Source organism: Taurulus bubalis (assembly GCF_910589615.1).
Source record: "Taurulus bubalis genome assembly, chromosome: 20".
NCBI lineage: Eukaryota > Metazoa > Chordata > Actinopteri > Perciformes > Cottidae > Taurulus > Taurulus bubalis.
This window is the reverse complement of record NC_136608.1, coordinates 766,322-793,791: the sequence shown is the minus strand read 5'-3', so window position 1 is coordinate 793,791 and position 27,470 is coordinate 766,322. Positions and strand designations below refer to the sequence as shown.

Genomic DNA, 27,470 nt, shown 5'->3' with positions numbered 1-27,470 from the left:
AATATTAACAAATTTGTGGAAAAGCGATTTCATAAAGAAGACAATGCTGGCTAACGAGATAAAGATAGAAGCTAAAGGTCACAGACCTCACACACATTGCCCTTATATGGTCATCTGCTAACATTAATAACCGATTCAGATCAAGTCTTTCCACATTCATCAGTGTTGTGCTAATCAAGTGGGCAGTGTATATGACCATGATGTCGGTCTATGTATCAATGTTTCTTTGAAGGAGAAACATAAACAATATAACTGAACTTCAGGGCAGTAGTCTCCTGAGTCACAGCTGTTGCCTGTGCTGCTGGGTGAGCTCACCATAGCCTCCGGCCTGGATGGGGGTTTTGGGCGATGCGCAGGCGTACAAGCTGAAGTCCTCCGTCTGAAAGCCGGCTCGGTTTAGCGAAGGCTCTGAGGCGCTGCGGTGGATTTTGGGTAATGAGCGTGCCAGCAGCTCGATGGACGCCAAGATCTGACAGAATACAAAGCAGAGCCGCGGGGTCGTCAGGCAGAATACTAACGAACTAACTCATAGACATAACCATCACAATGGTGTGTGTGTGGAACTAATGAGTCATCGCTTCAGTGCTTTTCTCATCATGTAAACCTCTGAGGCCATCTGGTGGCAAAGCCCATCACTTCCTCATGGAATCAAACGTGTGGACCTTCATCATCTTTCAGGACACAGTATTCAATCATCACCAATAGTTTATACTTGAATATAAATCTATGAATTATAAAGGATTGACAGAGTGATGAGGTCGGCACTAATAACGGCCAGATAAAGGAAACGTTTAACAGATTGATGGGGTGTATGGGGATACATACTATACTACGTACTATAATGGCCCGCATGATGAAGGACCCTTCAATAACTTACGACCATCGTCTACCATGCAGATGTTTCAATCAGTTCACAGCTGGCAACGCTGCAGATTATCCTGGCACAGGGTTCACACACACTCTGACCAGTGGATGTTTTGCTCATGTATGACATCTTTAATACAGCGAATAGTTAAGAATGAAGCACTAGATCTCACGCACGCCAGCTCTAAAATAAATATCCGATTCTAAAACTCTAATAATTCAGCTGTGATGAGCTTAATCTAGCAATTCATATCCCAATGGAGTACACGCATGTCTTTGTCTCACCTGAGGGAAGAGAGGGCGCTCCTCTCTCTTCTTCTTCAGGCAGTCGGCCATCAGTCTCTTCATGGCCTTTGGACAGTTGCTGCGCACCTTGCTGAGGTCAGGAGACAGGTAACCCCGACCCACCATGAATATGATCTGTGGGAATGAAGACCGGAGTCATTGAACATCCGTGTGCTGGGATAAACGTGTTGTAGAGCTGGAGCTTCCAATAAAGCCCAAATGTACATGTTGGGAATGGTGGCTGGACTGTGCCACTGGAATACTTTTACACTGTTGACTGTTGATTTTATGATTAGAAAAAGACGCAGTCAAATGAATACAAACTAAATTACATTCATCTTAATTCAATGGAGTGCATTTGAATGACGCATGTATGAACTCCAAATAAAGATCATACAGTTTGTAATGATGCACACAATGTACGTGACTTATGAATCAAAATGGCGATCTGGGTTCAGCTCCCCAGGTGTGGGGCGCTGCTGCTCATACAAACACATTCACACCTCTGCGCCTGTGAAATACACTCTGGCTCAGGAAGACCCACCAGACTTGGGCCTGGAGTCCCAGACCGCTATAGACGTGTTATGATAATATTATCATATTAGTCTTTCACCTTGAACAGATATTCAGTAAATTGAAGAACATTGTGCTGGTAATTCCTCTCTTCACGCAGAGTAGAGACCTTTACTGTCAGGTAGAGATAGTTTTACTATCAATAGTTACTAGTTTTACTTCAGAAGGATTTTGGAGTACCGGTACTTCTTCTGCTGACCCCTTCAGTCAGGTGGAAAGCAGGACAAGAGAACTTGGCTTTGGTCTTGAGAAGTTGAGGCACTTATTCACCAGCAGCCTCAACTGAACACACCGTTTATGTCGCTTAATAATCAAAATGTTGAGGATTGGGTTATGAAAAATACGAGTTCTTTCTCTATACTTTTCTAAGTTCTTTTCATTTTCTCTTCATGCATTACAACTACATATGCATTATTATTTTTTTATGACATATATATCTCACATGACACAAGTCTAAATATGGTCATAGTAGATCCGGTGCCTTGCAGCTGACCTTTTATGTTTTTTTAAATCTGTATTCATCTTCTGACACCTGTTCAGCTAAACATGACCCCATCACCCCCAGGCAGCATCGGCAGGTCTCACCTGTCAAATCTGCTTACAAGGCGCCAGTTACTCCCACTAAATGTTTCACGGATACATAAATCTGTCTGACACTTGTTTTGAAGTTGTTCTGCAACAGTAACTACAAACACTTGAGCGTGTGACAGAGGTCAAAGCATGTTGTAGTCACACGCACCTGCTACCAAGTCACTCCCACTGTGCATCGATAAGGGATCTTCCCACACACTTGCCTAGAAATACAATGATAACGGTGTGCTCTTCAGTTCCTCTTGGACTCTGTCCCTGAGATGGAACCACTCACTTTGAGAAATCAAATAAGAGTTGCTAACTGCTTCTAAGCGCTGAGGGGATTGTCTCCAAGACGAAAAGAAGCGGTTGATGAATTACAAATGTGACTTTTTACACTTGTAGCTTTTGAAACATAACTGGTGAACTGACTCTTAGCTACTGCGGGGAAAACCCCCAAGTAAAGAAAAACTCAGTTATGGTACTGTGTGTATAATAACTCTTGTTGAAATAAAATGTATACTCTAAAATAAGTGTAGAACTCTACTCAATGGGGACTCCCGTTTAATGGAATAAGATAACTTCCAGGTGTTTCGAGACGAAGATTGTTCCAGACAAATGTAAGTAACCGTTTGGGTTGCAATGTGTGGAAAACGGTTCATCTTCCTGTTAGAGGAAACAGTTCGGTGGATCGCTGTGGCTCAAAATTAAACAGGTAGGCCACGGGGAAACTGAACGAATGGGGTTTTTAACATCCGTCATTCTCTCTATAAATTGTAATCGAAAGCAAACTGAGAGGGAAACCTCAGGGTTCTAAAACGGGCCCTCCTTACACGGCTGGCGTAAGGAGTAGGCGCTCCCCCTAGGTTCTGACCAGGTCAGGGCCGGTCCCGTTACAAAAACATCACCTGCCTACGTTCAATGTCCGCTGGGAAATGTGTTTTGTAGTTTTTAAAACGCGGTCCTCACCTGGTCTCTGTTGTTGATGTTGGAGTAGGGCAGTGCTCCTGACATGAGCTCGTACAGCACGATGCCGAACGCGTAGACGTCTGACTGGAAGCTGTAGGGATTCTTGTCCTGCAGCCGGATCACCTCTGGGGCCTGAGAGAGCACAGGTTTCACCACTAGCTCACTCTTTTACGAGGAGTGCCATTATAAAGGACCAACAGAAGACAGCTGGTAGAGGATGAACACTGACCATCCACAGTATAGAGCCAGACAGTTGTTCAAACTGGTGGGAGCCACTCCAGCGGGACTTGACTGTCGCTAGACCAAAGTCTCCAATCTTCACGGTCAGATCCTCGTGGAGGAAAATATCTGGAGATGAGGTCAAGGAAACACTACCTTCTTCCAATTCTCAGCTATGAAGTCGGACTTCTGCATTCTAAGCACGGAGGTTATATTTTCATCCCTCCGTCATCAGATGATTGGAATTTAATTTGGACAAACTGAGTGAGATGTTTAAAAAGATACTGTTGCTCTTCAGGTCTCTGTGGATGATGGATTTGGCATGCAGGTAACTGCAGGAGGAAAAGAGAAAGGTGATGAGACCAACGACACACACGGCGAATGCTTTCCATGTGGGAGGACCTACTCCATGCCCTGAGCCGTCTGCCGGGCGATGTCGATCAGCTTGATCATCTCAAACTTGGTCTCGATGATGTGCAGGTGGTGGTACAGACTGGAGCCTTCGCACCACTGGGTCACGATGGCCAGCTGAGGCTTGGTGGTGTAGCCCATGAACAGCAGGATGTTCACATGGCGCGTTTTCCTGGTGCAAAGACACACAGGTGGATGAGTAATGAGACGGTCACCTGTAGGGAAGCACAGCGGCGCTGCAGGGGAGGGGCCAGACGTTACCTGAGGACTCCCACTTCATTCTTGAAGGCCTGGAGCTGTTGTGGTGTGGGAGCAGTGACATTCAACATCTTCACTGCCACATCGCCTGGGAGCAGATAGAGGACGCGTCAACAAATATACATAAATTCCAAAATGTGTTTTTAAGATAATAATGTTGCACAAACACAGCTCTAAAATATGGTGAAGCGTAGAGCTACTTCATCATTTCTAACTGTTTCAGACAGTAGTGGAGGGACCTGGGAGCAACTTGGGCTTACCGTGCCACTTCCCCTTGAAGACCGTTCCAAACGATCCCGAGCCGATCCTCTGGCCCAGAGTGATCTGACCCTCTGGGATCTCCCAGTCGTCACTGGAGTCCCGCCTCCCCAGGGTTTTCTGTTCCACAGGGACTCAGTCAACACAAGCACAGACAATGAACTTGGATAACGGCAGTGTCTGGGACAATGTCTCACCATCTTATTGCGGTCCTCGGACGAGGACGAGGACTTGCGCTCCCGCTGTTGGCATGGCGACTTCTGTGGAGCCTTGACATTGGTCAAAGAGCCAGGTAAAGAGGCAGGAGGCGTGGCCGACAGCCCTGTGGTGGAACCTGGAGGGGATCAGGGATGAAGAGAAAGGGAAACAATGCAAGAAGAGAGGTGAGCTGGTGGGAGACACAGCAGAGCAGAAAGTGAAGGAGGGCGGGGAGAGGGGTGAGGCTTCTGGATCAGTGTGTGTGTGTGTGTGTGTGTGTGTGTGTGTGTGTGTGTGTGTGGTCACATGCAGGTGAGGCCATTCATGGTTTAATAATCTAGACTTCAAAGCTCATCAGTTATTAACTACTTGTGTCAGGACCACAAAGGATCTGGACGTGAAACCGCTAACTTTGGTCTCTTCTGCGGTGGTTTTAATTAAACTATTTACAACGAGACCAAAATGGAAGAAGAAGGTCCAGTTTAACCTTTAACCTTTGTTAGCACAAAGAAACTGCTAGCCGAGCTCCACCCAAGAGATTCAAAACATAAATCAAACAACATGTTGTGTAAGTTAGAGAACAATAGAAATTATACAAAATAATAACATTTAACCTAAGAGGTGGATATTGTATCTGTTGTAATCTGTTGGCTACAATGACAAACATGCACCTTTACTCTGGAGCTGGAGGTCGCTGACGTTCATTCAGCCTTTTAGTTTGGTTTTTACAAAGTGAAATAACTTGACTATTTCACTTCACTTGTTTTAAGTCTCTCATTTACAAGCGAAGGTGTATTATTCCATGTTCTATCCACAACAGCATGGAACATTTGTGAAATTACTTCTTTAGCTTTAGATCAGTGTTCATTTGTTAACAAAGACTGAATATGTTCGTTTCCAATCTTTTTCTCCATGACTAAGACGAGACGGCAAATGAGTCCATGCACTGTGGCCGTTATGAATATAAACATTGAACTGAGCCGTTAAATACCTGAAGTCATGTTGATTATGTTCTCTTGTAAATCTTGCAGCCAACTAAGGAACACATGCAGGTGTGTGCCGTCACAGCGTCATTTGAAAGCATTCTGATGTGCGACTAAAGCCTGGAGTCACAGCAAGTGAACCACAGATTCACTTCAATTAGCATTACTTGTTTAAAAGGAGGATTTCAGCGATCGAATCACCAACCACAGAAAGAGCAGAGCCCGATCCGGGTAGACGGTGAGCTCTGTGTGTGAGCGCTCAGGTGTGTGGTAGAGAGAGCATGTACGGACACAGGGGAGAGAGGGAGGACACACACACAGTGGATGTGACACAGGGCTGGTTGGTGTGTGGGGAGTGAGGGTGGAGGGTGAAGGACACAGGAACACACAGAGGCCTAACTACCTCGGAAAACAGGCTCAAAATCAAACACTATGTCATTGGGGTAGGAGTATAGGAGGGGGCTTGAGGTCCGTGTTCGGTGCTTCCTCAAGCAGCGGGCGGGGTGGGTCGGGGGGGCTGCAGGGCAAAGAGAAACAGACAGACCATCACTGCTACTCACCCTGCCCGTCTCACCTCCTACTAACTACTGTCCATGGCTACTACTGAGCTGCTGCTGCTGCAGAGTCCCACACCACGCTACATGTCTTAGGTCAGGGGAGGCTTCACACGGCTCAATGCAACATATATGGGATACACTTCATTGGCACGTTTAGGCAAAGATTCTTCTCCTGAAGTGAGATGAGGAGATGGACACCACTCTCACATCTGTGTGCTAAGTCGGCTTCAGAGCCGGAGTCAGGTGGTGCGCCTAGCTTACCATAGAGCAGTGGTTCTCAAACTGTGGGGCGATGGGGGAGATGCAGATTTTTTTCTTTTTCTTTTTTATAACCCTTTATTAATCCCACAGCGGGATTATTCTCTGCATGTTACATCCTTAGTAATGAAGGAGCAGTGAGCTGCTGTGAAGCTCTGAGGCTTCAGGGTCTCAAGGACACTTCAACATGAAACTATGAGAACAGGATGAACCGCTACCTCGTGGTTTCAGGACGACCTCTCTCTCCATGAACATGAGAACTTGACATAGTACAAAAGTACAACGTACGCGGACATAACACGTCATTAATTAATACATGGAGAAATGCTGTACTTTGGTGGACATGTTTAGTTCGTAATCGACGATTCTTGGCGTTTTGCTAAAAGCCTCCGTGAGATCTTTTCTGCTGTTGTGTCCCTGAAAACAGAATATAGATCTCAGCTCAACATTGAGCATTAATTGAGAGCCGTATCAAATCTACAACCCTGTTTTATAAATATGTGTAGAGGAAAGCAGCTCACTGCTCCACTAATACTGAAACAACCTGATGCTCACACATCTCACTCATTCTGTTTTGCACAGGTTAAACGTTATTGTTATTATCTTGAAAATATCTTCAGTGCTAAACAGGGTATTTGCAGCCACAAAAAGTATTTTTTTGCCAAATATTAGTTATTTTTTGCACAGATATAACTTTATTTGTATTGTTATAACACAGTGATTGCACATGTTATTAGTTTCTGTCTGATGGAGCGATCTGGTTTACTTCAGTCACAAAAAGTCACAAAAAGTTGGACCATTTTGTTACAATTTTGATGGGGCGGGAACATTTGTCTTCCTCCAAATGACAGGAAAACGTTTGAGAACCACTGCCATAGAGGCTGGAAGCTGCCAGGCTGGCTACAACGTTACATACACAATGAACAGACCAACACCTCAAGATCACTGATTGGCCTCTTGTGTCTGTTTAATCTGTTCACAAACAGAAATAATACAAAATAAAAAAGTTGTGTCGTACCATAAAGTACTGAGACCAGTCGACCAGTTAGAACTTGTTGCTCAGCAAGGAAACTCTTTGAGGACCTGTGATTCTGTAGAGTGGACAATTAATGTGTTTGCTGCTAATGTCTAATCAATATCACTCAATCTGGAACTTAACTGAATTGATAATACGCTAGCCAGCAGCTAGCCAGCAGCTAGCCAGCAGCTAGCCAGCAGCTAGCCCGGTTTAGCTTCAACACATTCATGTATTGTAGGTATTCAGACTGCTGTGCATCAAGTCAGGGAGAAATAGCCCAAGACAAGAACTACAGCACTACAGTGTGGACGCCCTGCCCTCTTGACTGTGCTTTAGCATTAGCATTAGCATTACGTAGTAGTTTGGACCTGCTGGGAGGACTGTCATATTGTGTAGGAAGCACGATTCTACCACAGGGTGGCAGCAGACGGGGTGTGGGCACTTGAGGAGGGGGGTGGCCGACATTTCTCATGTCGCCCGAAAATAATGTATATACATGTATTTTCCAGAATGTTTAACTACTCCTTGAGTAAATTGCTAGTTTGACACTGAACAAGTGTTGCACTGGATTCATGAACGAAGGGTGAACCCAAACGCAGCAGGTCAGTGCCATGGAAAGGTCAGACCCCTCATACAGGACAGATATCTGGTCGTCGATATCTTCAGAACGTGTTCCCAGACCTCTCATGGGAAGCATGTTGGTCACATATCCAAAACCTTTGAATTAGCCCTTTACACCATGTCTCTTCATGAACTACTACATTTACTTGAATAAACAAAGCGTGCAACCGTGTGGCAGTCTGTATGTTTCTAGAACGTTTAAGTACCACATGACTCAACTATAATTAGCTCTCTTATCAAAAGCATATACCTAACCTAATAAATTATCTTTAAATCATGAAAATTAAAACAGGCCCCTGAATAACTACAAACTGAAGCTGTTTTAACATTGCAGCCCGCCTGGCAGAGCGGCTCAGAGTAAGACTGAGAAGAGAGAACGAGGCCGGCGAAAGTGGAAGTTCTACCTTAAACCCTGACCCACAGCCGCGATCTCATCCTGCTCTCAGTGGACGGGAGGGTGCAGGACTAAACAGAACCGACTCAACGTCTTGGGTCTGATCTTCACACACACACAAAAGACCAAGAGCACGCAGACGCGGGATGGTGGGAAAAAGAAGCCACAGAAAGAGCCACAAGTCTCCTGCTTTGATCCTTACCTCCATCAGACCGGGGCAAGCCCTGATCTCGAATCAGGTCCTGAAAAGAAGGGACAAGGGAAATTAAAAATAGAAAGACCACACACACACACACACACACACACACACAGTGTAGTAGCATTCTTAGGAACTGTTGTTGGAGGCTTATTCATGTTTTCAGAACCACTGGTTATGTTTTATGTCACATCAATTTTAGGGTTAACACATTTAAAAATGTGAGTGACATTTGCTGTAGGGGGCCAGGATGCATTCACATGAGTTGGACACATTTTAATGACTCCATTTCATGAACATCCATCCAGATTCTGGGAAGCAGAGTCCAAGCTGTTGCACAAACCAGGGCTGAAACTTTTTCAAACAAATAAATGTCCAACTGAATAAGAAGGAACACCTTTTGTTCTAGTTCATTCCTACACATGTATCCTCAGTCTAGTTTTATCTTCAGCGACAAGACCGAGAGTTGCTTCATAAGGAGTGCACTGAACCGAGTGGAGCTGATTAATATAGTGCTTACATCATTGTTTTACAAAAGCTTGGTTTTCCATTTTCCACACTAAATCGTATTTTCGCCGCAGTCCATTATTTACCATGAGAAGCCTCAGTCTCACCAGTTTCAAAATGAAACGGAAAGATGTGCTCCCTTCTCAGTGGGAGGGATCCACACTGGGGGTCCACCTGGGGGATTCTGCAGGGCCGGCTACCGCTACACGGTGTGGGGGTCCCCTTGTGGGATCACGCCCCGCCGTAGGCTGGCCTTTGCCGGCTGCTTTTGCCGGTCGGCTCGGGACTCTGTCGGTAAGCTTTACAGAGCCACATTTTGCCTTTTAAAAAAGGCTGTGGAATTACCGGTAGTCCTTGCTGCACCCCTTCTCTCTTTGGGGCCCCTGCTCCTATGCGACTGAGGTGTTGGCAACCCATCCGAGCAGTCAGCAGACCAGTCACAGTAAATGCTGAGAAGCACACATCTATCAGAACCAGTCAGTCCAACAAGGTGGGAGCAGACTCACGTCGATGTTGACGGGCTCAATGGTATTGATATGGACGTTGGGGGCGGAGGACGAACGGTCCCGCTGGCCAAACTGGTTGCGGTGGTCCTCCTCATTGGGCCGGAAACTGGGCGGGATGGGTATGGACTTGGACGGGGACACAGTGGCGTGGCATATAGAACTGGAAAAATGAATTATGTAAGTGAAAAGTCGATCGACCTTTTGGGACATTTACATTTCTGTTATTCTGTAAGCACATTGACTCAGTGGTCAAAGTCATTAGAGGGGACTCACCCGGTGGAGTCTGATGGGGGGAGTGACGGACAGGCCTCAGACACGGGGGTGGTTCCCTCTGAACAGACCTCCTCCTGGGTAAACGGGTGATGCTCGAAGAATTTGGAGACTAGCAACAAGCTGCAGAACAAACATCATGAAGATTACTTCTCTGTTAATCAATTATTGTCCACACAACTTGTTTCGGGGCTGGAGCCTGAAACAGAATAAAAAAAGAAAAGCAAAAAGACCAACAGACTTCTCACTCAAAAGCAAGAAAACCGTTGAGAACTACGGTTAACAACCTTTAGAGAGTTTATTTAGCGTCTCACAACTACAACGATGTTGAACTCAAAATCGATGCAGCAGAAAGATCGTCGACACATTCTTCCACCTCAAAACCTGCCGCCTACATTACCCACAAAGCAACTCAACAGGTCTGGTATTTGGGTGTGTTATGTTCCTTACGACTGGTGTAGCCTGGAGCCTCTACAGATGGGAAGCTAACTTCTTTCTAACCACACCTCCACATTTCTTTCATCCCCCAACCGACGCCGACTCAAGTGACATCGCGTGGGGTCATTTATCAGACTTCACACTCTAGAGACACCAAAGGCTTTTTAAAGCCGTTTTATCACTGTTTTGTTACAATTGTTAAATCAGAATGTTATACGTTTTATTTTGAAACACGTTTTATTTTGAAACAGGAAATGTCCTGTAACTTGTCAGGCGACTTATAATCAGGAAGTGAAGAAGTGAGAACATGGCTCAGAACTGCTGCTTTCGGTAGTTTTCCAATCCAGTTGAGTCAGCCTGCATCGAATGCCCTTTGATGGTATCATTGGTATGTATTCATTTGTTTATTGTTACTTATGATCGCAGATGATGATTTTTGTGACAATGTTTAGTTTTGGGAAGTTTTATGCACAAAGTCCATCGAGTCATTAATCCACTATGACTGTTGGTAAAGTTCATGACAGAATAAATACAAGTAAATATGAATAAATAGTTGATGATATGTTAAAATACAGTGGTTTACAGGAACATATGTAAGTGAATCACCAGTGAATACATAAAAAGTAGCGGTTAAAAACAAAGCAATGTATGTCACTGAAGAATCAGTATATTGACATTGTGTATGTGTAAGGTTAATGAGAAAGCATTTGATTTGTATTCATTATGCCTTTTGTGTGTTTTAGTTTGACTCTTTCTTACGTCAATAAACCTGTGGACAACGGACAACTGTCTTCAGAGACGTGACGTCAAGAAGGAGTTTGTCTAACTGCCAAGGTGTATCTATCACAGCACATATACTGAGGGCAGCATAATCACAATGAAGTAGTACTCTCAACACATGGAAACACACTGATGTGTGAGCTTTGTGGAGTTCAACCAGGAAATATATGGCGCTCAATGCGAGGCATCACAATGCTACACAGCATGCAGAGTGAATACGTCTCCGTCTCATACAGCATAAACCCATCCACCAGATTCCTGCACATAATGAACTGAAAGCGAGTGGGCAGCAGGTGAGGACAAAAGTGGGTTTTTCTAGAGAAATGAAATGAATATATTGTACAGTTGGTTCAATCTCAAACTGGCTGCAGCATCCTGGTCCTTCCCTTGTGTGACTTACTCTAGCTGGTCGTAGTTGACGCACATGAGGGGAACCTCAGTGCTGCAGCGCTGGTGGAACTTGTAGCCACAGGTCTGACAGCGGAAACCCTGGAAGAGCAGCTTTCTGCAGAAGTCACAGAAGGCCAGTGTGAAGAAGGTCTTCCTCACCTAGAAAACAAACAAACACAGAATCAGGACCAAGAAGGGAGGAGCGGGTCAGGAGCGTTTTCTGTAAGGCATGAAGACTCAGTGATTTGGATGATCCCACCCTGCCATGCCCAGGAACCTCTGGAGGCGTTCAGGTTGCTGAGGACTGGGAAGTTACGGATCCTCATGAACTCAAATGTCACACAATATGTCATAAGAAGTTCAGAGATGTCCTGAACAGCTTACTTCCTTTCATGTTCACAGAGAGGCCCTTTGTCAAAGACCGCGTGGACATCATAGAAACGCTGTTCCCAGAGGAAGAGTCCTTCAGTGTGTCATCAATGAGGGCCTCCATCCCCTTCACCTTAGGAGGAGATACCCAATAGGGTTTGTGTCGAATGGACAGTAGAGAAAGACCTGATGGTTCAATAGGTCAGTGAGTCCCACTTGTGTTCTACAAATATCCGTGTTGTTAAGTAACGGGGTCTTTACTGTGTTTCCCTGTGTTCTTATGAGACTCCATTGTTCTTCTGTTTTGGGGGGTCAGTTTGAGGGTTGAGATTGGATGATTGTGGGTATTGACAGTGGGAAACAAGAATGAACCCTTGACAGATGTGTTGATGTAATTCTTCTGACAGACGGTCGATACAAGAGCCAGAATCACATTGGACATGGAAGCATCGCACTAGATCAATTGTTGCATGAACAGAAGCCTGGCAGTTTACACCAGTAGTGATTCATTCACACCAGTAGTGATTCATTCACACCAGTAGTGATTCATTCACACCAGTAGCAGTTCATTCACACCAGTAGTGATTCATTCACACCAGTAGCAGTTCATTCACACCAGTAGCAGTTCATTCACACCAGTAGCAGTTCATTCACACCAGTAGTGATTCATTCACACCAGTAGTGATTCATTCACACCAGTAGCAGTTCATTCACACCAGTAGCAGTTCATTCACACCAGTAGTGATTCATTCACACCAGTAGTGATTCATTCACACCAGTAGCAGTTCATTCACACCAGTAGCAGTTCATTCACACCAGTAGCAGTTCATTCACACCAGTAGCGGTTGGTTCACACCAGTAGCGGTTCATTCACACCAGTAGCGGTTGGTTCACACCAGTAGCGGTTGGTTCACACCAGTAGCGGTTGGTTCACACCAGTAGCGGTTGGTTCACACCAGTAGCGGTTCATTCACACCAGTAGCGGTTGGTTCACACCAGTAGCGGTTGGTTCACACCAGTAGCAGTTCATTCACACCAGTAGCGGTTCATTCACACCAGTAGCGGTTCATTCACACCAGTAGTGGTTGGTTCACACCAGTAGCGGTTCATTCACACCAGTAGCGGTTCATTCACACCAGTAGCGGTTGGTTCACACCAGTAGCGGTTGGTTCACACCAGTAGCGGTTGGTTCACACCAGTAGCGGTTGGTTCACACCAGTAGCGGTTGGTTCACACCAGTAGCGGTTGGTTCACACCAGTAGCGGTTGGTTCACACCAGTAGCGGTTCAGACCGGTCAACGAGTGATTCTGCTCCTCCAACGTTTCCGTTGGTCTGTCTGACACCATACAGATCTTTGATGTCCTTCATGTCAGCTCATCACTTCTTCAGAGTCGTTCACGGCGCATGAAGCAAACAGACCCGACGCCGTGGAGCTCTGAGTCTGTGTGAGTAGCCCGATTATTATACGTGCATCGCCGCTGGAGTGCAGTACTTACAAAGTTGTGTGTGGTGAGCGGAACATTCTCCAGCACTTCTACATGCAACTCTTCTCCCGTCAGCCAGGAGATGTCTGTGTCCCAGCCAATCGGCTTCTTCTCTCTGAAAGAGGAGGCGGGAGTTAGGGTAAAGGTCTACACCTCACACCGATGTGTATCTAACCACCATATCCAAAGTTGTGCAAACATGACCATGATGTTTCAAAAAGAAAAACAGCACATGCCACATCTAGAAACCTTGTATTGATTAATAAGGACCACATTCAGACAAGGTCCTCTTGCTCCTCCTTTTTGTTTGTTTTCTAGGTTTCACATCAAACAGTCAGAACTGATAGCATTTTCACCAAATTGACATATGAGATGCTTTAGACTAGAAATTCAGATTTTGAATATGTGAAACAATGCCTTCATTTTCATCATTCTTTTCAGATATACATGTATTGTGCCGTACAGCCTTGCATTGCCTATGTTTTCTGAGTCCTGCTCGCCTAAAGCTGGTCAGCATCACGGTCACATCCGGGAGAAGAGTGTGACCTCAGCAGCTCGTGGTACTTTACAGTTGGCTCTGATGTCCTGGTTACTACGGCGTATTAGGGCCATTGTAGATAAAGAAAATAAATGATTATGGAGCAAGCTTTTTTTGCTCACAAATTAACTACTTCAATCTTGGAAATTGTGAGTTTTTTTCTCTCCCAATATTACACCCCTCCCCTGGCTCCTTAAATACTATTACTTCAAAAAAAATTACTGACTGTGTCCCCAATACGCAGTAGTACTTTGTAGAGTTATAAACATAAGATACAATTCCATTTGGAGGAGAGCCACGTATTTAATAAAGTGTAATACTTGACTTACCCGTCCTGTACCCTGTAGACGGCACAGCACTCTGGAATGAGGCCTCGCATCATCAGAGCTTTCTTCAGTGAGTCTCTCACAGTCATCCCACAGCGAGCCGGGACCTGAACACACCACAACAGCAAACAGGAAGTGAGCTGGCACAACCACACCAAGTGTGGATGTTCAAACTGTAAAGTTGGAGTGAGAATGTTCCTTGTAGCAGTTAGTGTCATGGAAGCCATGGTCTCAGGTGTGCTAGTAATAGCTTGTTACTGTGGAGTTCAAAGGAACACCTACATTCACTTATTCCACACTGACCTTCAAGGAGCTCAAAAATAAAAACATGAATAAACTTCCGATAAACAATCAATATCCCCTTTCAACCGCAGGAACTTTCCCCAGGGACGAAGAACATTTTGAGGTACTCATTATGTTTCGACCGCAGGGATCAGGGCCCAAATTATGTTCCAGGGACATTTACCCCCCAAAAAGGCCCTGGTCAGGGGGTAGCTCTGAAAGCACAGCAAGATCCGGGGTGGGGTTTGCAGGGTTGAGCGCCGCTGATTGGTCGAACACTGCTGCCTCAACTCCTGTACCGTTCTATTCATGAAGTAATCCAGGACCATTTTAGGATGAGGGTTGGGGTTAGGTTAGAGCAGTGGTTCTTAAACTGTGGGGCGCGGAGGTATTACAGGTTGTTTTTTTTAAGACTTTTTTAAATTTATATGATACTTTATTAAGCCCACAGTGGGGACATTATTCTCTGCATGTTACATCCTTAGTAATGAAGGAGCAGTGAGCTGCTGTGAAGCTCTGAGGCTTCAGGGTCTCAAGGACACTTCAACATGAAACTATGAGAACAGGATGAACCGCTACCTCGTGGCTTCAGGACGACCTCTCTCTCCATGAACATGATAACTTGACATAGTACAAAAGTACAACGTACACGGACATAAAACGTCATTAATTAATACATGGAGAAATGCTGTACTTTGGTGGACATGTTTAGTTCGTAATCGACGATTCTTGGCGTTTTGCTAAAAGCCTCCGTGAGATCTTTTCTGCTGTTGTGTCCCTGAAAACAGAATATAGATCTCAGCTCAACATTGAGCATTAATTGAGAGCCGTATCAAATCTACAACCCTGTTTTATAAATATGTGTAGAGGAAAGCAGCTCACTGCTCCACTAATACTGAAACAACCTGATGCTCACACATCTCACTCATTCTGTTTTGCACAGGTTAAACGTTATTGTTATTATCTTGAAAATATCTTCAGTGCTAAACAGGGTATTTGCAGCCACAATAAGTATTTTTTTGCCAAATATTAGTTATTTTTTGCACAGATATAACTGTATTTGTATTGTTCTAACACAGTGATTGCACATGTTATTAGTTTCTGTCTGATGGAGCGATCTGGTTTACTTGAAAGGGATTTAAATTTTCTTTATTCTATTATTTGAAAAGGCACGGATGGAGGAGTCACAAAAAGTTGGACTATTTTGTAACAATGTTGTTGGGGCCCGAACATTTTTCATCCTCCAAAGTGGGGCGTGACAGAAAAAGTTTGAGAACCACTGGGTTAGAGCATTTCTCAGATGTGTTCTAAGAACCTTTACACCTGGGCTGTGTTCTACACCTTTACACCTGGGCTGTGTTCTAAGAACCTTTACACCTGGGCTGTGTTCTACACCTTTACACCTGGGCTGTGTTCTAAGAACCTTTACACCTGGGCTGTGTTCTACACCTTTACACCTGGGCTGTGTTCTAAGAACCTTTACACTTGGGCTGTGTTCTACACCTTTACACCTGGGCTGTGTTCTACACCTTTACACCTGGGCTGTGTTCTACACCTTTACACCTGGGCTGTGTTCTACACCTTTACACCTGGGCTGTGTTCTACACCTTTACACCTGGGCTGTGTTCTACACCTTTACACCTGGGCTGTGTTCTACACCTTTACCAGAGAGGACTGCACACTGTAAATGTTTTGGACAGCAGAGATTTCAACTGGAAAGTTAAAAACATGAATTTAGAAGTGAGAGCATTGGTCTGTACCAAATGCTATTGTTGTACATGTAATTGTGGTTTTATAACAAAGCATTGCATGTCTGACATATTTTATGAAATCCTCACCATACAAAAAAGGATTTTTCATTAAATCCACTTTCTTAAATGGACCCAACTGTCAGAATGACATTTTGTTAAATTCAATTCAGTTTATTTTGTATAGCCCAACATCACAAATACAAGTTTGCCTCGGAGGGCTTTACAATGTGTAACATAACATTCTGTCCCGGGACCTCACATCGGATCAGGAAAAACTCCCCCAATAAAGATAGTAAAAACCCTTTCACAGGGAAAAAAAGGGTAAGAAACCTGAGGGAGAGCAACAGAGGAGGATCCCTCTCCCTGGATGGACAGAAGCAATAGATGTCATGTGGCCAGAATGAATAACGTAACGGAGTTACAGCACATTCAATGAATGTGACAGAAATTATTCATATAATGAGTAGTATGCATGGTCCATGATCCAGATAACCACGACCCATTAAGCAGAAGGAGGTAGAGAGGGAGGGGGGGCATTAAACATTCATTTTTATTCTACAAATAGTACAATATGAATATGTTTGAATACTCTAATCTTTATTTGCTCAGACATGTACACAGACATACATCACACTTGTGTACAAAGACTGTCCTACACTGTCTGTCTTGGTAGATCTCCTTCAAGACCAAGGGGCCTAGATCAGCAGAAGAAGTCATCGGACTCATTCGTTTGGTCAAAGTTCACGTGACATGTAACACTGAGACTGACCTTCGCTCTCTGTTGGGATGGGGTCCACGGATAGAGGATGTCATATGTTGTACAGCTTGTGAAGCCCTTTGAGGCAAATGTGTGATATTGGGCTAAAATTGAATTAAATAAAATGCTGGTGCTTTTGGTTTCTTATATTCTTGGACAAACAGAATCCCAAATCTAAAAACCATGTTCAGTACAGAGAGGACATCAGACATACCACGGTTCTCTGTTTGTTGGGCAGGAAGACCCTCACGATGGGCTTCTGTGGGGAGCGAGGGTTGGCTCGGCTGGCGTCGATGGGGGTCTGCAGGACAGCCAAGGTATTGGGGGCCGAGGGAAAGGCCTGAGCGCCCCCACAACCTCCCATCCTGACCTCCAGAAGGGCTGGCATGTGAGAAGGAGAGCAGGAGAAGTCTGTGCCGTTGCCCATGGCCTCCAGCAGCTGCTGCTCCCTCTGCTGCAGGGCGTCCAGTTTACTGGTGTACTCCTCATAGGCCTGACAGACGACCCACCAGAGAGCACGGACTCAACACTCACTTATATTGCCTTGTAATGTGTTAAGGCGACGTGAATGCATGGATATACAACTTTTATTTACAATCACAAGACGATTGTTCTTGTTCAAAACTATCTTACCTCCAGATATATGGAAGGAGGGTTGTGTTCTCCTCCAAACTTGTCCAGAAGGGCCTCTAAGTGTTCCTGTGTCAACTTTATCATCTGTTTGATATTCCAGATCTGTGGGGAAGCAAAGCAAACAATATGAACAGTTTGAAATCTTTCAGTAAATGAACAACCACCAAAGTTGAAGGCCTAAAGAGTACATTTTCCTGACTTGGGCTCTCCCTGAAATAGGGCAACATTTCTCCAGATTCTCCCCCAATGTTATCGTTAGACTACATCCTAAAAATGGACACTGTGTCACATGAGTAATTATTTTCATGACTTGGCCAAGAGACACAGCAGACTGCACTGTCCGATAAGGATGCACCGATTCCGATACCAATATTAAGTATAATACTAGTAATTATGTATAATGTACTAGTAAAACTACTCTCATATAACTGCAGCCAAATGACAAGATGAATTGACCTCTGGTCAGTTGAGCCTAATAAGCTGCCCAGTTGCAACAATAACCTAATGAATAAACAGGTTCAATTAGGTTGTCAACTGTGCATCAACCTGTTCGGTAGGAAGTGGTACGGGTGCATCCATAGTCCCTAGACAATCAGAGGGTGCCATCTTTCACAACAGGGCGAAGGCACCTGGAGCAGGTGAGACGACCCTCTCTGCCACTGGGCGTTGGCCTGCAGGTGTGTAGGTGGGTGTGGCAGACAGGGTCGTCAGGAGAGTGGGGACACCTGCTCTCGATAGGGGAATGAGCTCAAAGGGCCTCGGGTTGAGGGCTCTCCCTCTCCCCGCCACGAGACACCAGTGGGCTGGTGTCGGCAACTCGGTCCATCTGCAATTTGGCAAGTTGAAATAAACCTTTTTATGTTAAAACCGCTCATTGTGTCCGTGTCCCCCTTCTTTGGTCATGGCTGTGCGGCCTGGTCCGTGACACAGGTGAGACTCTTTACAGACCTGTGACCTACAAGGTGTCGCAGGTATCAGAGCTAGCAACACAGCTAGCTAATATGTTGCCCTATTCACTGCCATCGTACCCCGTTGGCTGTGTGAGTGTTAGAGTGTGGCCATGTGGTTAGGCCTGTCGGAATGATGAGAGGGTTATTTGAAGCAGGCTTATACTAGAGGAAGTCCTTTGTTTGGTAAATAGTAAATGGACAACAGCTTTCTTGTCTTCCGTCCACTCAAAGCGCTTTAACACTACAGGTCATTCAACCATTCACACACACTGATGGGAGGAGCTACCATGGAGGTGCGTAGGATGTGGCAGCATCTATCGGTGAGGTTGCAAATTGGACCTGTACATGTTAGTTTGACGGTTCTGGGCTACTGTAAAACACGGCGGGGCAACATAGCGGACGGTTTAAATCTAAAGAGAAGAGGTGTGCAGGTATGTGTAAATGTATGTTGATTAGCCCAACTGGAGAAGAAGAAACTGTTTTTGTGGCGGTGATGGACTCAACATGGCGGTGTAGAGTCGGGGTGGGATTACAAAACGATTATCGATGCATCAACATTTTAGTATACACAAGTTATTTTTTCTCACTGTGACTGTATGTTCATTTTAAAACACTACATATTTGTTATAATTCATATTAAAAAAACATGAATTTACTTCCATTATCATTTATTAATGTAATATTAGTAAAAAAATAGAAGAGAAGTGTCAACTGGAGGGGTGCATTTACCAGCACTGCAAAGAGAACCAGGAAGAAGTAAAAACACATAATTCAGCATGTTTGAGTCATTCGACTTAACAAGCTGCCCTATTCATAAATAAATAATATAGACTTCAACCAAATCCCCCCGTTATAGGCATGAGCCTTCAGCGCTCGTACAAATAGCGCTTTCTGGAACATGTGGTTAAACTATACATACAGAGATAACGTGCGTGGTTACAGTGACTCAAGATTCTGTGGCAAACGCTCTTCATGCTATTGGGTGGCAGAGGGTAACCCTCGGGCCGGGCCTCCAAACCCACCACCACTACAACGCAGTCGGGGGCTCCAAATGAAGTCTAAAGAACAAGATGGCAGCGTCCGGACCCGGGATATTTGGGACTCATTTTTCAATCTTCACAAAGATCCAAATGAACTCGTCCACATTCATAGTTTCCATTCAAAATTCAGAACTAAGTCTACAGTCCCAAAAGGTGAACTTGTTCACATTCATTTAATTCCATTTTTTCTTTTAAACCGTTAAAGCCCTAAATGTGTCTCAGGTTTCTTCACCGCAACCGGTCCCACACTAGCAGGATCAGTGACGGCTCCATATCATACTCATAATACTTTTGTAAATGTAGCACTCTAGCTAACAGCTAACTTACAGAGGATTCATTCAGTTACATTATGTAAAGGTAATTATGAGCTGTTGTCCCGACACTAGTTCAAAGCAGCTTTTAATACATATATATATATGTAGTGAGGTGTCGGTAGTAGAACTTATATGTAGTCAGGTGTCGGTAGGTAGAACTTATATGTAGTCAGGTGTCGGTAGGTAGAACTTATATGTAGTCAGGTGTCGTAGGTAGAACTTATATGTAGTCAGGTGTCGGTAGGCAGAACTTATATGTAGTGAGGTGTCGGTAGTAGAACTTATATGTAGTGAGGTGTCGGTAGGTAGAACTTATATGTAGTGAGGTGTCGGTGGTAGAACTTATATGTAGTGAGGTGTCGTAGGTAGAACTTATATGTAGTGAGGTGTCGGTAGGCAGAACTTATATGTAGTGAGGTGTCGGTAGTAGAACTTATATGTAGTGAGGTGTCGGTGGTAGAACTTATATGTAGTGAGGTGTCGTAGGTAGAACTTATATGTAGTCAGGTGTCGGTAGGCAGAACTTATATGTAGTGAGGTGTCGGTAGTAGAACTTATATGTAGTGAGGTGTCGGTAGGCAGAACTTATATGTAGTGAGGTGTCGGTAGTAGAACTTATATGTAGTGAGGTGTCGTAGGTAGAACTTATATGTAGTGAGGTGTCGGTAGGTAGAACTTATATGTAGTCAGGTGTCGGTAGGCAGAACTTATATGTAGTGAGGTGTCGGTAGGCAGAACTTATATGTAGTGAGGTGTCGGTAGTAGAACTTATATGTAGTGAGGTGTCGGTAGGCAGAACTTATATGTAGTGAGGTGTCGGTAGTAGAACTTATATGTAGTCAGGTGTCAGTAGGTAGAACTTATATGTAGTGAGGTGTCGTAGGTAGAACTTATATGTAGTGAAGTGTCGGTAGGTAGAACTTATATGTAGTGAGGTGTCGTAGGTAGAACTTATATGTAGTCAGGTGTCAGTAGGTAGAACTTATATGTAGTGAGGTGTCGGTAGGTAGAACTTATATGTAGTGAAGTGTCGGTAGGTAGAACTTATATGTAGTCAGGTGTCGGTAGTAGAACTTATATGTAGTCAGGTGTCGGTAGGTAGAACTTATATGTAGTGAGGTGTCGGTAGGTAGAACTTATATGTAGTGAAGTGTCGGTAGGTAGAACTTATATGTAGTGAGGTGTCGTAGGTAGAACTTATATGTAGTGAGGTGTCGGTAGGTAGAACTTATATGTAGTCAGGTGTCGGTAGTAGAACTTATATGTAGTCAGGTGTCGGTAGGTAGAACTTATATGTAGTGAGGTGTCGGTAGGTAGAACTTATATGTAGTCAGGTGTCGGTAGGTAGAACTTATATGTAGTGAAGTGTCGGTAGGTAGAACTTATATGTAGTCAGGTGTCGGTAGTAGAACTTATATGTAGTCAGGTGTCGGTAGGTAGAACTTATATGTAGTGAGGTGTCGGTAGGTAGAACTTATATGTAGTGAAGTGTCGGTAGGTAGAACTTATATGTAGTCAGGTGTCGGTAGTAGAACTTATATGTAGTCAGGTGTCGGTAGGTAGAACTTATATGTAGTGAGGTGTCGGTAGGTAGAACTTATATGTAGTGAAGTGTCGGTAGGTAGAACTTATATGTAGTCAGGTGTCGTAGGTAGAACTTATATGTAGTGAGGTGTCGGTAGGTAGAACTTATATGTAGTGAGGTGTCGGTAGGTAGAACTTATATGTAGTGAGGTGTCGTAGGTAGAACTTATATGTAGTGAGGTGTCGGTAGGTAGAACTTATATGTAGTGAGGTGTCGGTAGGTAGAACTTATATGTAGTGAGGTGTCGGTAGGTAGAACTTATATGTAGTCAGGTGTCAGTAGGCAGAACTGACTCTCCGCTCTCCTGTCTGAAGTCTCACGCTGCCACGGACTCTCCGCTGCCAGTAATCTCACTCGCTGTCTCTCAAACAACGTTAGCTAACGTGTTAGCAAGCGGACTAGCTTGCCATTAAAAAACTGGTGGGAGGGAAATGAAGCCGCTGTAGACATCTTAACGCTGATTGGCTGAGACTCGACACGTCAAAGATCTTCTATTTGCGAAGATCACAACTTTTTTCAGCTTTTTTCCGTGTCTTACTCCAATCTCAGAAACGCTGGGCGGCCAGTTGACCCCACCCTCCCAAAAACAAAAACTCTTTGGATCTACACGATTCACGTGGATGACATATTTTGAATTAAAAACGGCGAATTTCGCCGAAAGGTGACAAGTTTGCAGGTATGCAAGTGGTGGCCACAGACCATTTCTGTCTCCTGATCATTCCTGGATGATTTTTCTCTAGTTCTGCATTTTGCTCGTGCTCAGTCACTACTGGTAGCATGAGGCGATACCTGCAGTCTATTCAGGTTGTCCGGGGAGTCCAGCTCCTCCTGTATGGCACATCCATACGAGCCATTGCAAGAAAGTTTGTCGTGTCTCCCAGCACAGTCTCAAGAGTGTGGAGAAGATACCGGGAGACGGGCCATGACCCGAGGAGAACTGGTTCAGCACAGACGTAAAACAGGCCAACATTATGCCGCCTGCATCATCATCCAGAATGACTAGTTTGGTGGTGGGTCAGTGATTGTCTGGAGAGGTCAAACTTGGAGGTCCACATGCTAGCCAACGGTACCCTGACTGCTGTTGGGTACCGGATGTAATCCTCAGACCCGTTGTCAGACTGGTGTAGTGGGTTCTCCTGGTGCAGGACAATGCCTGGCCTCATGTGGCCAGTGTGTAGGCAGTTCCTGGATGATGAAGGCATTGCAGCTCCATCCAATTGAGAACCTCTGGGACGTAGTGTATCGGTGCATCCGACAATGCAGAGTAACACCTCAGACTGTCCAGGAGCTCACTGATGCCCTGATCCAGGTCTGGGAGAATATCCTCAGGACACCATTTGCCATCTCATCAGGAGCATGCCCAGATGTTGAGGGCATACAGGCATGTCAGGCCAAACACTCTACCGAGCCACATTGCCATGATGAAATTCACGCAAGTTGGATTTTTTTACTTAAGAGTTTTAGTCCGATTTTGAATCCGGTTGTCAATGGGTTACTGATTTTAGTTTACATTGAACAATCTTCTGTAATTTTGTTCTCGACAAATTACACAATGAAGACATTAAATCAATAAAGATTTTCAACTTGAATAATTGATCAGCTCCAGCCATCCCGCGACCCTGAATAGGATAAGCGGATAATAGAATGGGAACTTGAATAATTCTTTCATCAAGATCCAATGTTTGATTTAAGTGTTTGAGCAGTGTAGATAACCATCGGTCTCTTTTCATTCATTTTGAACGGACAAGTGTCCTGCTGGGGACTGGGGAGCCTTTTGTCTACTGGCAACTTTGGTAAACTACTCTTAGCCTTAAAAAACATTGCAAGCGATCCTCTATTACACTCTGCAAACACTTTCCCAAAAGTCAACAAGATATATATAAAATAGTCTGTGAAACGTAAAAGCATCTCTCATGCTATGCAATTGAAAATACTTAATAGAATGATACAAAATTAAACTTGTGCAGTAATGTTACAATTAGTTCCAGCGTGGCTGTATGCCAATGTCAATGCCAGGCGGGTCTACCAGCTGTGGTGTTTCCTTTGCTCTCACCATGGTATGCTAACCTCAGCACATGTTGCTAATAGTGTACAGCTGACGTTTTCCGTTAGAATGCTGGTGAACTTGGGTTCCCTGTTGGGTGCATCAATCTACGCACCGTGTATTCTGTGTCTCTGCGTTCATTGTTCCTTAAAACCCAGAACGTGACCCAGTACTGTGTGGATCCCCCTGATCTCTGTAGGTATTCTGGGTGCAACGGATCACAAAATTCACGAGGTGGCTCTATGACTGTGATTCAAAGTGTGGATGCCACTTCTGAGGCTAAATGGGACTCAAATGTGTGAAATTTGGATTTAGTAAATGAGTCGGTTCAATACGACAGAGTCCTCTCAGACTCACTATGTCCCACAGGCAGTGGTGGGCCGTCAGGGCCTTCTAAGCCTTTCTGCTGGCCTAAATAGAATCACAAAGTTCTGCGCGCCACCCAGCTGCTATAGCAGGCGTAGGTATACATACCACGGCCCGCCACTGCACAGGCGCATGTCATCCCGTGCCGTTAGCTGTCCCACTATTTTTGCAGAGAGGCTGTCTTGTTACGACCAAGACGGCCACCCGCTTTGAGCTTCACAGCGGCTCTCACGATCTCATGAGTTAAGCCGTGGACACGGTGTTCAGATTTCATACGATCTCTAAGGAAGTGTCGAGTTTGATTATCAGCAGCTAAACAGCAACCACAGTAACCATAGAGTAGAACAGAGGCACAACGTTTCATGCAGAGCGAGGCTCGAGGGGGCGGGGCTAATCAAAAAATAACTAATATTGAGTTACTAGTAAATATCTTATTGTGGAAAACAATTAGCTATTTTCTAACTTTTAAGCACAAGGCGCGTAGTCGCACAGCTCATCAGTAGGCTTGTTCGAGATGAGCCAATCCTTATTGTATGTGTAGTTGTAATACTTAATGCTGGATTGTTGACTATTCGTCTCATGTTTAATCTTAAAACATATCTTGTGTGGTTGTTAATACAAAATTGCATTTATATAACACAATCAAAACCACTAGTAATGTATTTCACAGGTAGACATTAAAAGAACAAAGGATGCAGCTACACACACATTTCTACATGAATATATATTTATGAACACATATGAATAAATCCAAACGTGATCTGTAAACTACAAGTAGACAAAAGTTCGGAACTAACAGGAAGTCATTTTTTCTGTGACTTCCTGTGTTTACTTTGAAGGCAGCCTAAACTGTTCGACTTGACCTCAGTTTATTGACAACTCCTCCTGCTGCGGCCGCTGCGCTCGCCTTCATTCCAGGCGCGGCTCTAACGAACGAGCCGTGTCACTGCGGTTGCGCACGCAGGCGCTCCACAGGCGCTCCACAGGCGCTCCACAGGCGCCCCACAGGCGCCCCGGGCTGTTTTGCACCGGGCGTTTTTGCACCGGCCATTTTTGCCAAGGCGTTTTTGAAGCGGCTGCACTTTTAAAAGTCGCGTCTGGTGTGATCGCGCTGTTAGCTTAAACTAGTGATAGCTTAAAGAAGCAAATCCCATTGGGAAAAGCACGCAACATATTTTTCGCCGCTCGCTCTCTCCCTCCCTCTCTCTCTCTCCCTCCCTCTCTCTCTCTGTCCGCTGTGTCTCACCTGTGTGCATCGGGGTGGAACTCGGCCGTGCGCGACACAGAGCAGAGAAGTAGACGCGACCACGTATCTACAAGCTGTCGTGTAGATACGATCAATAACATACGGCCGTTTAGTTTGTTTAATAATAGAACAAGGTACAGCCTTGTTCTATAGGAAAGAGAACCTTAAATGACTTCTGATATCTCGCGTTATAAAAAAATGACAGGGGGGCGGCAGGTTTTTTCAGGGGGGCGCCCCGCCCCCCTGAAAAGGACCTCTGCTGACCTCACCACAAAACACAGCACCATCTACTGGGCTGAAAAAGCAATTGATTTTATTATTCTAGGACCAAAAAGTTTATAATTGATTAAATACAAGATCGATACTTGGCTTCTGTGCATCGATACAATATCGCTATGCAAAATATCGTGATACTATGCTGTATCGATTTCCCCCCCACCCTATTGTTTATGGGCGAAAATATGGAAAGCCAGTGGTGTGGCCCTTTAATATCTGATGTCAAAATAGCAGAGCAATGTGCACATGAATAACAGTTTCATCACAACACCATGTCCTGGTCCTCCTACATGGCACCGAAGTGTTGAATAGGTTTCTGCATCTACATAACAGACTGAAAACGACTGTAGCTCAGGGGGATGAGTGGTCGTCCCGAAACCGCAAGGCACCCGGCTCGATCCCCAGTCCCCCCACAGCTCACATGTCGAAGTGTCCCTGAGCAAGACACCCAACCCCCAGCTGCTCCCCGGGCGCCCCGCAGGGCTGCCCACTGCTCCCCATCCAGGGATGGGTCAAAGGCAGAGAAGAATTTCCCCAAGGGGACTAATAAAGTGCATGTTTCTTTTCTTTCTCGTTTTAGGAGTTGTGATTGAATAATTAGTTATCATTTCATGTTTAATAACAGACGGGAGCCACTCATCAGGAGGAGAAGTCCTCGGCCTGTGGAACAAAAGTGATGTCATTGTGATGTCACACCACAAAGTGGGCATGCGGGGCCCTGCAGCATGCGGGGCCCTGCAGCATGCGGGGCCCTGCAGCATGCGGGCGTTTACCAGGTCCGGGGGACTCGTCTTACATGAAGTGGTTTTGGGAGCAAAGGACTAAAAGTCTGGATCTCTCGGCCTCTGCACTCTGCCGTTTGCATTTCTGGGTCGAGCCTAGACTTCACTACTACGCCACGGTCACTGTGACACGTTGACCAGACTGGTTGGCCCTTAGCACGGGGCCAGGGGCCGCACTCAGAGGGACGGCCACATAGAGAACATGGGCCCGCATTCTAACAGAGCAGTCATATTATGTTCCAGGATAGTTTGAACTGGGACTGGTGGTGTGCTGCTGGAGGAGGAGGAAGAGGATGAGGAAGAGGAGGAGCTGGTCCACAGGGAGGGAGGCCTCTGACCTGCACCCTGAACACACATTCACATGGTCACCGTGCACTGAGGATGAGGTCACAGCCTGACCGGAGGTTCTGCGTGTGTGTGTGTGTGTGTGTGTGTGTGTGTGTATAGTCTGTAATAGAAATACAAGTAGCATGTGTAGCTAAATTACATGTAAACGTAAAAACACACACACAAGCACGACTTCAGTTAGCCTCCACCTCCATCATCATCACCACCACCACCACCACCATCATCATCATCATCATCTTTGAGGTAAAGGACTCGGTGCTTTGGTGAAAATGGACTCTGGGCGCATCACAGCGCATTAGAAAACACGGTCTGTCATTGCGTGTCTTTGTTGCGTGTCTTTATTGCGTTAACGGCTGTGCGTGTGTGCGCGCGCGCGTGCGCTCGCTTGGCGCACCGGGCTGCCGCTGCAGTGAGCCTGGAAGACGAAGCCGAGAGCGAGCGGAGTGAAAGCAGCAGGCCCGAAACCGAGCCGGGATGGACGCGTCCCTCCCGCGCCGCCGCGCCGCCGCATCGGTCCTCGTGTCCCGCTGGAGCCGCGCGCGTCGCCTCGGCGCCCCGCACTGCATGCCCCCACGAGCCGCGCTTACAGCCGGTGTTTCCTGAACATTGACATCAGGTTCCCTCCGCTCGGAGCCCGGGTCCCCCTGCTGCCCGGCTCGGAGCCCGCTCCCCCGCCGCCGCTTACCTCCTCGTCCTGCGGACCTCCGGGGATCCCCGGCGTGCAGGAGGAGTCCAGCCCTGCACCCGGCTCCTGGCCCGGCTCCCGCTCCGCGGTGTCTCCGTTAAAGACGGGCGGTGGGGACTCGGCGCTGCTCAACGCCGCCATTTTAAACTGCGAGGAACGGAGTGGAAAAT

At 45.5% G+C, this 27,470-nt stretch overlaps 1 protein-coding gene across 1 annotated transcript; it reads right to left on the bottom strand.

Moving 5' to 3' along the window:
* Positions 1-280: 280 nt before the first annotated feature.
* On the bottom strand, positions 281-27,470 carry braf (B-Raf proto-oncogene, serine/threonine kinase; the record flags this gene model as incomplete). The annotated part of the gene is made up of 19 exons (XM_079236021.1): positions 27,301-27,470; positions 17,665-17,766; positions 17,246-17,524; positions 14,245-14,348; positions 13,390-13,492; positions 11,534-11,682; positions 9,919-10,038; positions 9,646-9,805; positions 8,639-8,678; positions 5,992-6,105; positions 4,605-4,741; positions 4,410-4,527; positions 4,153-4,237; positions 3,887-4,063; positions 3,766-3,812; positions 3,491-3,609; positions 3,262-3,393; positions 1,150-1,284; positions 281-469 (listed from the first exon to the last, which is right to left on the bottom strand). Exons 1-19 carry the CDS (start codon positions 27,439-27,441, stop codon positions 281-283), a joined length of 2,451 nt encoding a protein of 816 aa, XP_079092147.1. The 5' UTR covers positions 27,442-27,470.